A 12,135-nucleotide genomic window follows, 5' to 3' on the forward strand; every position below is an offset into this window, starting at 1 on the left:
ATTGTGTTGCCCCAGTGCAGCCATATTTGTGCTGAAATTAACAGCTCCGATATCCCTGGCACTGGGGTGCATATCAGCGAAGCGGACAATGCGTTCAGTTTAGCACAGTGTAATATAACGTTGCTGTTGTCAGAAGACGTGAAAGGTTCACACCTGCATCATGGTCTGTTGGAAGACCAGAACAACGAACTGCTAAAATAGCGGGTGCATACAAAGACTTAGGGACCACCTTGACTGGTATTCAGTCCATTGGGTGTCCATTGGTGTCCACTGAAAGCCTTGTGCAAATTGGCTTTCCTCCAACAAAAAGAAGACCGTGCCTTAGGTATCTCCCCTGTCGAAGTACAGACCATAAACTGGGTCTACCCATTTGAGACTTCCATGACCTACCCACAAGTCTGTTAGATGCCACCTCCAGGGCTGTCACCTATTTCTGTAATGGGCCAGTCCTGTTTCAATATGGCAGCTGTGAGTTATAGAAACAGCACGGCGAGCAGTTCAGACGCCCAGACCATGTCTATGATCTAGTGATAATTCATTCATTTGTGATTATTTCTGTTTCCTCAGGTTCCGGCGATAACCGCGGTGCTCTCGGCGCTCTCATGGCTTGCTTGCGAACTGCCCGTGCTCATGGACACCTCCGATTTACAGAAAATTATGCTTGGAGTGGAAGAGTGTCCACAAGTCTGATACAACAAGGCCTTGTGCACAGACATGATCAGGTGAGGCTGGGGACAAAAAAAATAAGTTATGGCGGCAGCAACTTTAGAGCTTTTCAGTGCACTTGTGGCAGTCTGTAGGCCCCGCCCCTGGTGCACTTAAGTCTGATCTCCATAGTCATAAAAAGATGATTGTCTCTACATTGCTTCTTTGGTTTGTGGTCACAATGATATGTTTCTACAATTGTTCAAGGGCCCTACACCGCACTATTAAAGGTTTGGGAGACATTTTAGACCTGACAGACTCCTTTTAAAGGGGCTGTGCCAAGAATAGGGGATAAATTGTGGATCCTAATGGTCTGACAAGATCACCCGAATAGAGTTCACTTGTGAATACTTGGCCCAGCCCCTGTACTGCTCTACACCCATCAGTAGAGATGAGCGAACAGTGTTCTATCGAACTCATGTTCGATCGGATATTAGGCTGTTCGGCATGTTCGAATCGAATCGAACACCGCGTGGTAAAGTGCGCCATTACTCGATTCCCCTCCCACCTTCCCTGGCGCCTTTTTTGCTCCAATAACAGCGCAGGGTAGGTGGGACAGGAACTACGACACCGGTGACGTTGAAAAAAGTAGGCAAAACCCATTGGCTGCCGAAAACATGTGACCTCTAATTTAAAAGAACAGCGCCGCCCAGCTTCGCGTCATTCTGAGCTTGCAATTCACCGAGGACGGAGGTTTCCGTCCAGCTAGCTAGGGCTTAGATTCTGGGTAGGCAGGGACAGGCTAGGATAGGAAGGAGAAGACAACCAACAGCTCTTGTAAGAGCTAAATTCCAGGGAGAAGCTTGTCAGTGTAACGTGGCACTGACGGGCTCAATCGCCGCAACCCAGCTTTCCCAGGATCCTGAATGGAATACACTGTCAGTGTATTCCCGTATACCCGATATATACCCCGATACCCGTTCCAACGGTGTGCCCCCCCACCTTCACCCCAGAAATACCCTGCAAGTCCCCTAGCAATAGAATTGGGGCTATATACACCCACAATTTTTACTACTGGTATACAGTGCCATTGTCTGACTGGGAATTCAAAGAATATATTGGGAATACAAATACCCTCATTTCTTGCTACTGCCATATAGTGCCAGTTTCTGACTGGGAATTCAAAGAATATATTGGGGTTACGTGCACCCACAATTTTTACTACTGGTATACAGTGCCATTGTCTGACTGGGAATTCAAAGAATATATTGGGGTTATAAATACCCTCATTTCTTGCTACTGCCATATAGTGCCAGTTTCTGACTGGTAATTCAAAGAATATATTGGGGTTACGTGCACCCACAATTTTTACTACTGGTATACAGTGCCATTGTCTGACTGGGAATTCAAAGAGTATATTGGGAATACAAATACCCTCATTTCTTGCTACTGCCATATAGTGCCAGTTTCTGACTGGGAATTCAAAGAATATATTGGGGTTACGTGCACCCACAATTTTTACTACTGGTATACAGTGCCATTGTCTGACTGGGAATTCAAAGAATATATTGGGGTTATAAATACCCTCATTTCTTGCTACTGCCATATAGTGCCAGTTTCTGACTGGTAATTCAAAGAATATATTGGGGTTACGTGCACCCACAATTTTTACTACTGGTATACAGTGCCATTGTCTGACTGGGAATTCAAAGAGTATATTGGGAATACAAATACCCTCATTTCTTGCTACTGCCATATAGTGCCAGTGTCTGACTGGGAATTCAAAGAATATATTGGGGTTACGTGCACCCACAATTTTTACTACTGGTATACAGTGCCATTGTCTGACTGGGAATTCAAAGAATATATTGGGGTTATAAATACCCTCATTTCTTGCTACTGCCATATAGTGCCAGTTTCTGACTGGTAATTCAAAGAATATATTGGGGTTACGTGCACCCACAATTTTTACTACTGGTATACAGTGCCATTGTCTGACTGGGAATTCAAAGAGTATATTGGGAATACAAATACCCTCATTTCTTGCTACTGCCATATAGTGCCAGTTTCTGACTGGTAATTCAAAGAATATATTGGGGTTACGTGCACCCACAATTTTTACTACTGGTATACAGTGCCATTGTCTGACTGGGAATTCAAAGAATATATTGGGGTTATAAATACCCTCATTTCTTGCTACTGCCATATAGTGCCAGTTTCTGACTGGTAATTCAAAGAATATATTGGGGTTACGTGCACCCACAATTTTTACTACTGGTATACAGTGCCATTGTCTGACTGGGAATTCAAAGAGTATATTGGGAATACAAATACCCTCATTTCTTGCTACTGCCATATAGTGCCAGTGTCTGACTGGGAATTCAAAGAATATATTGGGGTTACGTGCACCCACAATTTTTACTACTGGTATACAGTGCCATTGTCTGACTGGGAATTCAAAGAATATATTGGGGTTATAAATACCCTCATTTCTTGCTACTGCCATATAGTGCCAGTTTCTGACTGGTAATTCAAAGAATATATTGGGGTTACGTGCACCCACAATTTTTACTACTGGTATACAGTGCCATTGTCTGACTGGGAATTCAAAGAATATATTGGGAATACAAATACCCTCATTTCTTGCTACTGCCATATAGTGCCAGTTTCTGACTGGTAATTCAAAGAATATATTGGGGTTACGTGCACCCACAATTTTTACTACTGGTATACAGTGCCATTGTCTGACTGGGAATTCAAAGAGTATATTGGGAATACAAATACCCTCATTTCTTGCTACTGCCATATAGTGCCAGTTTCTGACTGGGAATTCAAAGAATATATTGGGGTTACGTGCACCCACAATTTTTACTACTGGTATACAGTGCCATTGTCTGACTGGGAATTCAAAGAATATATTGGGGTTATAAATACCCTCATTTCTTGCTACTGCCATATAGTGCCAGTTTCTGACTGGTAATTCAAAGAATATATTGGGGTTACGTGCACCCACAATTTTTACTACTGGTATACAGTGCCATTGTCTGACTGGGAATTCAAAGAGTATATTGGGAATACAAATACCCTCATTTCTTGCTACTGCCATATAGTGCCAGTTTCTGACTGGTAATTCAAAGAATATATTGGGGTTACGTGCACCCACAATTTTTACTACTGGTATACAGTGCCATTGTCTGACTGGGAATTCAAAGAATATATTGGGGTTATAAATACCCTCATTTCTTGCTACTGCCATATAGTGCCAGTTTCTGACTGGTAATTCAAAGAATATATTGGGGTTACGTGCACCCACAATTTTTACTACTGGTATACAGTGCCATTGTCTGACTGGGAATTCAAAGAGTATATTGGGAATACAAATACCCTCATTTCTTGCTACTGCCATATAGTGCCAGTGTCTGACTGGGAATTCAAAGAATATATTGGGGTTACGTGCACCCACAATTTTTACTACTGGTATACAGTGCCATTGTCTGACTGGGAATTCAAAGAGTATATTGGGAATACAAATACCCTCATTTCTTGCTACTGCCATATAGTGCCAGTGTCTGACTGGGAATTCAAAGAATATATTGGGGTTACGTGCACCCACAATTTTTACTACTGGTATACAGTGCCAATTTCTAACTAGGAATTCAAAATGCGCAAGGCTCCCGGAAAGGGACGTGGACGAGGCCGTGGGCGAGGTCGGGGGAATGGTTCTGGGGAGCAAGGTAGCAGTGAAGCCACAGGGCGTCCCGTGCCTACTCCTGTGGGGCAGCAAGCATTGCGCCACTCCACAGTGCCAGGGTTGCTTGCCACATTAACTAAACTGCAGGGTACAAACCTTAGTAGGCCCGAGAACCAGGAACAGGTCTTGCAATGGCTGTCAGAGAACGCTTACAGCACATTGTCCAGCAGCCAGTCAGACTCTGCCTCCTCTCCTCCTATTACCCAACAGTCTTGTCTTCCTTCCTCCCAAAATTCCGAAGCTTTACAGAACAATAACCCAAACTGTCCCTGCTCCCCAGAGCTGTTCTCCGCTCCTTTCATTGTCCCTCAACCTGCCTCTCCACGTCACGATTCCACGAACCTAACAGAGGAGCATCTGTGTCCAGATGCTCAAACACTAGAGTCTCCTCCATCTCCGTTCGATTTGGTGGTGGATGACCAGCAACCCACCCTCATCGACGATGATGTGACGCAGTTGCCGTCAGGGCATCCAGTTGACTGGCGCATTGTGCGGGAGGAGGAGATGAGACAGGAGTTGGAAGAGGAAGTGGTGGATGATGAGGACACTGACCCGACCTGGACAGGGGGGATGTCAAGCGGGGAAAGTAGTGTGGATGTTGAGGCAGGTGCAGCACCAAAAAGGGTAGCTAGAGGCAGAGGCAGAGGTCAGCAGCTTAGGCGAAGCCAGGCCACACCCGGAATCTCCCAAGATGTTCCAGTTCGTACCCAGCCCCGAAAAACTCCCACCTCGAGGGCACGTTTCTCGAAGGTGTGGAGTTTTTTCAAGGAATGCGCCGAGGACAGATATAGTGTTGTCTGCACAATTTGCCTCTCGAAATTGATTAGGGGCTCTGAGAAGAGCAACCTGTCCACCACTTCAATGCGCCGTCATTTGGAATCCAAGCACTGGAATCAGTGGCAGGCAGCAACGGCAGGACAAAGGCCGCCTGCCGTTCACGCCACTGCCACTGCCTCTGCCTCTGCCTCTGCCTCTGCCACTGCCACTGCTGACTGTGCTGGCGATGCACTCCAGAGGACGAGCCAGGACACCACTTCATCTGCCTCCGCCACTTTGTTGACTTCTACCTCATCCTCCCCTGGTCCTGTCTTATCTCCTTCTCCTGCACCATCAAAGGCACCATCAGGCGTTTCTTTACAACAACCCACCATCTCTCAGACATTGGAGCGGCGGCAGAAATACACTGCTAACCACCCACACGCGCAAGCCTTGAACGCCAACATCGCTAAACTGCTGGCCCAGGAGATGTTGGCGTTCCGGCTTGTTGAAACTCCCGCCTTCCTGGACCTGATGGCAACTGCGGCACCTCGCTATGCCGTCCCTAGCCGTCACTACTTCTCCCGGTGTGCCGTCCCCGCCTTGCACCAGCACGTGTCACTCAACATCAGGCGGGCCCTTAGTTCCGCGCTTTGCACAAAGGTCCACTTGACCACCGACGCGTGGACAAGTGCATGCGGACAGGGACGCTACATTTCACTGACGGCACACTGGGTAAATGTAGTTGAGGCTGGGACTGCTTCCCAAACTGGCCCGGTGTACCTCGTCTCCCCGCCTAACATTCCTGGCAGGGACACGAGAAGAACACCCCCCTCCTCCTCCTCCTCTACCGCCTCCTCCTCCGCCTCCTCCTCCGCCACCGCCTCCTCCTCCGCTGTTAGATTGACCCCAGCTACGAGTTGGAAACGTTGCAGCACTGGCGTTGGTAGACGTCAGCAGGCTGTGCTGAAGCTGATCAGCTTGGGGGACAGACAGCACACTGCCTCCGAGGTGAGGGATGCCCTCCTCGATGAGACGGCAATATGGTTTGAGCCGCTGCACCTGGGCCCAGGCATGGTCGTTTGTGATAACGGCCGGAACCTGGTAGCAGCTCTGGAGCTTGCCGGACTCCAACATGTTCCATGCCTGGCCCACGTCTTCAACCTAGTGGTGCAACGTTTCCTAAAGAGCTACCCCAATGTTCCAGAGCTACTGGTGAAAGTGCGGCGCATGTGCGCCCACTTTCGCAAGTCGACAGTAGCCGCTGCTAGCTTAAAATCTCTCCAGCAACGCCTGCATGTGCCACAACACCGGCTTTTGTGCGACGTCCCCACACGCTGGAACTCAACGTTTCAGATGTTGAATAGAGTGGTTGAGCAGCAGAGACCTTTGATGGAATACCAGCTACAAAACCCTAGGGTGCCACAAAGTCAGCTGCCTCAGTTTCACATCCATGAGTGGCCATGGATGAGAGACCTTTGTGACATCCTACGGGTCTTTGAGGAGTCCACAAGGAGGGTGAGCTCTGAGGATGCGATGGTGAGCCTTACAATCCCGCTCTTGTGTGTTCTGAGAGAATCCCTGATTGACATCAGGGATAACTCAGATCACACAGAGGAGTTAGGGATAGCATCCGATCCGTCACAGCTGGAGAGTAGGTCCACACATCTGTCCGCTTCACTGCGTTTAATGGAGGAGGAGGAGGAGGAGGAGGAGGAGGAAGAAGAGTTGTCCGATGATGTGATGGTGATACAGGAGGCTTCCGGGCAACTTCGAATCGTCCCATTGTTGCAGCGCGGATGGGTAGACATGGAGGATGAGGAGGAAATGGAGATTGAACTTTCCGGTGGGGCCAGAGGAGTCATGCCAACTAACACTGTGGCAGACATGGCTGAGTTCATGTTGGGGTGCTTTACAACCGACAAGCGTATTGTCAAAATCATGGAGGACAACCAGTACTGGATCTTTGCTATCCTTGACCCCCGGTATAAAAACAACATCTCGTCTTTTATTCCGGTAGAGGGGAGGGCCAATCGCATCAATGCTTGCCACAGGCAATTGGTGCAGAATATGATGGAGATGTTTCCAGCATGTGACAGTGGCGGCAGGGAGGGCAGTTCCTCCAGTAGGCAACCAAGTTCTCACCGGTCCACACAAACGAGGGGCACACTGTCTAAGGTCTGGGACACCTTGATGGCACCCCCTCGCCAAAGTGCCGCCACGGAGGGTCCTAGTGTCACCAGGCGTGAGAAGTATAGGCGCATGTTGCGGGAATACCTTTCCGACCACAGCCCTGTCCTCTCCGACCCCTCTGCGCCCTACACGTATTGGGTGTCGAAGTTGGACCTGTGGCTTGAACTTGCCCTATATGCCTTGGAGGTGCTGTCCTGTCCTGCCGCCAGCGTCCTATCTGAGAGGGTGTTCAGTGCAGCCGGTGGCATCATCACTGACAAGCGCACCCGTCTGTCAGCTGAGAGTGCCGACCGGCTCACTTTGATAAAAATGAACCACCACTGGATAGAGCCTTCATTTTTGTGCCCACCTGTGTAAAGCACCCCAACATGAAACTCCATGTCTGTACTCAACCTCTCCAATTCCTCCGCATCCTCATACTCATCCACCATAAGCGTTGCACAATTCTGCTAATACTAGGCTCCCTCCAACATGATTTCCCCCAACTCTGCTGGTTAGAGGCTCCCTCCACCCTGATTTCCACCAACTCTGCTGGTTAGAGGCTCCCTCCACCCTGCTTTCCCACAACTCTGCTGGTTAGAGGCTCCTTCCACCATGAATTTGCCCAAACTGGGCTGTTTAGAGGCTCCCTCCACCATGAATTGGTCCAAACTGGGCTGGTTAGAGGCTCCCTCCACCATTAATTGGTCCAAACTGGGCTGGTTAGAGGCTCCCTCCACCATGAATTTGCCCAAACTGGGCTGTTTAGAGGCTCCCTCCACCATGAATTTGCCCAAACTGGGCTGTTTAGAGGCTCCCTCCACCATGAATTGGTCCAAACTGGGTTTTTTAGAGGCTCCCTCCACCATGAATTGGTCCAAACTGGGGTGGTTAGAGGCTCCCTCCACCATTAATTGGTCCAAACTGGGCTGGTTAGAGGCTCCCTCCACCATGAATTGGTCCAAACTGGGCTGGTTAGAGGCTCCCTCCACCATGAATTGGTCCAAACTGGGGTGGTTAGAGGCTCCCTCCACCATTAATTGGTCCAAACTGGGCTGGTTAGAGGCTCCCTCCACCATTAATTGGTCCAAACTGGGCTGGTTAGAGGCTCCCTCCACCATGAATTTGCCCAAACTGGGCTGTTTAGAGGCTCCCTCCACCATTAATTGGTCCAAACTGGGCTGGTTAGAGGCTCCCTCCACAATTAATTGGTCCAAACTGGGCTAATTAGAGGCTCCCTCCACCATGAATTGGTCCAAACTGGGTTTTTTAGAGGCTCCCTCCACCATGAATTTGCCCAAACTGGGCTGTTTAGAGGCTCCCTCCACCATGAATTGGTCCAAACTGGGCTGGTTAGAGGCTCCCTCCACCATGAATTTCCCAAAACTTGGCTGTTTAGAGGCTCCCTCCACCATTAATTGGTCCAAACTGGGCTGGTTAGAGGCTCCCTCCACCATGAATTGGTCCAAACTGGGGTTTTTAGAGGCTCCCTCCACCATGAATTGGTCCAAACTTGGCTGTTTAGAGGCTCCCTCCACCATGAATTGGTCCAAACTGGGGTGGTTAGAGGCTCCCTCCACCATTAATTGGTCCAAACTGGGCTGGTTAGAGGCTCCCTCCACCATTAATTGGTCCAAACTGGGCTGGTTAGAGGCTCCCTCCACCATGAATTTGCCCAAACTGGGCTGTTTAGAGGCTCCCTCCACCATGAATTTGCCCAAACTGGGCTGGTTAGAGGCTCCCTCCACCATGAATTGGTCCAAACGGGTTTTTAGAGGCTCCCTTCACCATGAATTGGTCCAAACTTGGCTGTTTAGAGGCTCCCTCCACCATGAATTGGTCCAAACTGGGGTGGTTAGAGGCTCCCTCCACCATTAATTGGTCCAAACTGGGCTAATTAGAGGCTCCCTCCACCATGAATTGGTCCAAACTGGGTTTTTTAGAGGCTCCCTCCACCATGAATTTGCCCAAACTGGGCTGTTTAGAGGCTCCCTCCACCATGAATTGGTCCAAACTGGGCTGGTTAGAGGCTCCCTCCACCATGAATTGGTCCAAACTGGGTTTTTTAGAGGCTCCCTCCACCATGAATTGGTCCAAACTGGGCTGGTTAGAGGCTCCCTCCACCATGAATTTCCCAAAACTTGGCTGTTTAGAGGCTCCCTCCACCATTAATTGGTCCAAACTGGGCTGGTTAGAGGCTCCCTCCACCATGAATTGGTCCAAACTGGGGTTTTTAGAGGCTCCCTCCACCATGAATTGGTCCAAACTTGGCTGTTTAGAGGCTCCCTCCACCATGAATTGGTCCAAACTGGGGTGGTTAGAGGCTCCCTCCACCATTAATTGGTCCAAACTGGGCTGGTTAGAGGCTCCCTCCACCATTAATTGGTCCAAACTGGGCTGGTTAGAGGCTCCCTCCACCATGAATTTGCCCAAACTGGGCTGTTTAGAGGCTCCCTCCACCATGAATTTGCCCAAACTGGGCTGGTTAGAGGCTCCCTCCACCATGAATTGGTCCAAACGGGTTTTTAGAGGCTCCCTTCACCATGAATTGGTCCAAACTTGGCTGTTTAGAGGCTCCCTCCACCATGAATTGGTCCAAACTGGGGTGGTTAGAGGCTCCCTCCACCATTAATTGGTCCAAACTGGGCTGGTTAGAGGCTCCCTCCACCATTAATTGGTCCAAACTGGGCTGGTTAGAGGCTCCCTCCACCATGAATTGGTCCAAACTGGGGTTTTTAGAGGCTCCCTCCACCATGAATTGGTCCAAACTTGGCTGTTTAGAGGCTCCCTCCACCATTAATTGGTCCAAACTGGGCTGGTTAGAGGCTCCCTCCACCATGAATTGGTCCAAACTGGGTTTTTTAGAGGCTCCCTCCACCATGAATTTGCCCAAACTGGGCTGTTTAGAGGCTCCCTCCACCATGAATTGGTCCAAACTGGGTTTTTTAGAGGCTCCCTCCACCATGAATTGGTCCAAACTGGGCTGGTTAGAGGCTCCCTCCACCATGAATTGGTCCAAACTGGGGTGGTTAGAGGCTCCCTCCACCATTAATTGGTCCAAACTGGGCTGGTTAGAGGCTCCCTCCACCATTAATTGGTCCAAACTGGGCTGGTTAGAGGCTCCCTCCACCATGAATTTGCCCAAACTGGGCTGTTTAGAGGCTCCCTCCACCATTAATTGGTCCAAACTGGGCTGGTTAGAGGCTCCCTCCACAATTAATTGGTCCAAACTGGGCTAATTAGAGGCTCCCTCCACCATGAATTGGTCCAAACTGGGTTTTTTAGAGGCTCCCTCCACCATGAATTTGCCCAAACTGGGCTGTTTAGAGGCTCCCTCCACCATGAATTGGTCCAAACTGGGCTGGTTAGAGGCTCCCTCCACCATGAATTTCCCAAAACTTGGCTGTTTAGAGGCTCCCTCCACCATTAATTGGTCCAAACTGGGCTGGTTAGAGGCTCCCTCCACCATGAATTGGTCCAAACTGGGCTGGTTAGAGGCTCCCTCCACCATTAATTGGTCCAAACTGGGCTGGTTAGAGGCTCCCTCCACCATGAATTTGCCCAAACTGGGCTGGTTAGAGGCTCCCTCCACCATGAATTGGTCCAAACTGGGTTTTTTAGAGGCTCCCTCCACCATGAATTTGCCCAAACTGGGCTGGTTAGAGGCTCCCTCCACCATGAATTGGTCCAAACTGGGCTGGTTAGAGGCTCCCTCCACCATGAATTTGCCCAAACTGGGCTGTTTAGAGGCTCCCTCCACCATGAATTGGTCCAAACTGGGCTGGTTAGAGGCTCCCTCCACCATGAATTTGCCCAAACTGGGCTGTTTAGAGGCTCCCTCCACCATGAATTGGTCCAAACTGGGTTTTTTAGAGGCTCCCTCCACCATGAATTGGTCCAAACTGGGCTGGTTAGAGGCTCCCTCCACCATGAATTTCCCAAAACTTGGCTGTTTAGAGGCTCCCTCCACCATGAATTGGTCCAAACTGGGCTGGTTAGAGGCTCCCTCCACCATGAATTTCCCAAAACTTGGCTGTTTAGAGGCTCCCTCCACCATGAATTGGTCCAAACTGGGCTGGTTAGAGGCTCCCTCCACCATTAATTGGTCCAAACTGGGCTGGTTAGAGGCTCCCTCCACCATGAATTGGTCCAAACTGGGTTTTTTAGAGGCTCCCTCCACCATGAATTTGCCCAAACTGGGCTGTTTAGAGGCTCCCTCCACCATGAATTGGTTCAAACTGGGCTGGTTAGAGGCTCCCTCCACCATTAATTGGTCCAAACTGGGCTGGTTAGAGGCTCCCTCCACCATTAATTGGTCCAAACTGGGCTGGTTAGAGGCTCCCTCCACCATGAATTTGCCCAAACTGGGCTGGTTAGAGGCTCCCTCCACCATGAATTGGTCCAAACTGGGTTTTTTAGAGGCTCCCTCCACCATGAATTTGCCCAAACTGGGCTGGTTAGAGGCTCCCTCCACCATGAATTGGTCCAAACTGGGGTTTTTAGAGGCTCCCTCCACCATGAATTTGCCCAAACTGGGGTGTTTAGAGGCTCCCTCCACCATGAATTTGCCCAAACTCTGCTGGTTAGAGGCTCAATCCACCCTGATTTTCAAAACAAATGTTGGTGCCAACCTCAACTTACTACAAGGGCCAAATTCACTGCTGGTGACAAGCTCTCCTCACTGCAAGTGCCAAATACACATGTTTCAAGGTGTTTTCCTACTGTCAGAGAGGTGGTATTGAGTGTGTAAAGTGTGTAGTTGTTAGGCTGTGATGTTGGGGTAATAGAGGGTCTTTGGTGTGTTAGATGCC

At 49.4% G+C, this 12,135-nt stretch overlaps 1 protein-coding gene across 1 annotated transcript in view; it reads left to right on the forward strand.

Moving 5' to 3' along the window:
* The window catches only part of THADA (THADA armadillo repeat containing), a 399,509-nt gene that overhangs the window by 17,157 nt on the left and 370,217 nt on the right, over positions 1–12,135 (forward strand). Inside the window, exon 12 of the mRNA XM_075267057.1 lies at positions 568–722. Coding sequence (XP_075123158.1) covers positions 568–722 — 155 coding nt within the window. The remainder of the gene's footprint in view (positions 1–567; positions 723–12,135) is intronic.

The sequence above is a fragment of the Leptodactylus fuscus genome, chromosome 3 (genome assembly GCF_031893055.1).
Source record: "Leptodactylus fuscus isolate aLepFus1 chromosome 3, aLepFus1.hap2, whole genome shotgun sequence".
Classification (NCBI taxonomy): domain Eukaryota; kingdom Metazoa; phylum Chordata; class Amphibia; order Anura; family Leptodactylidae; genus Leptodactylus; species Leptodactylus fuscus.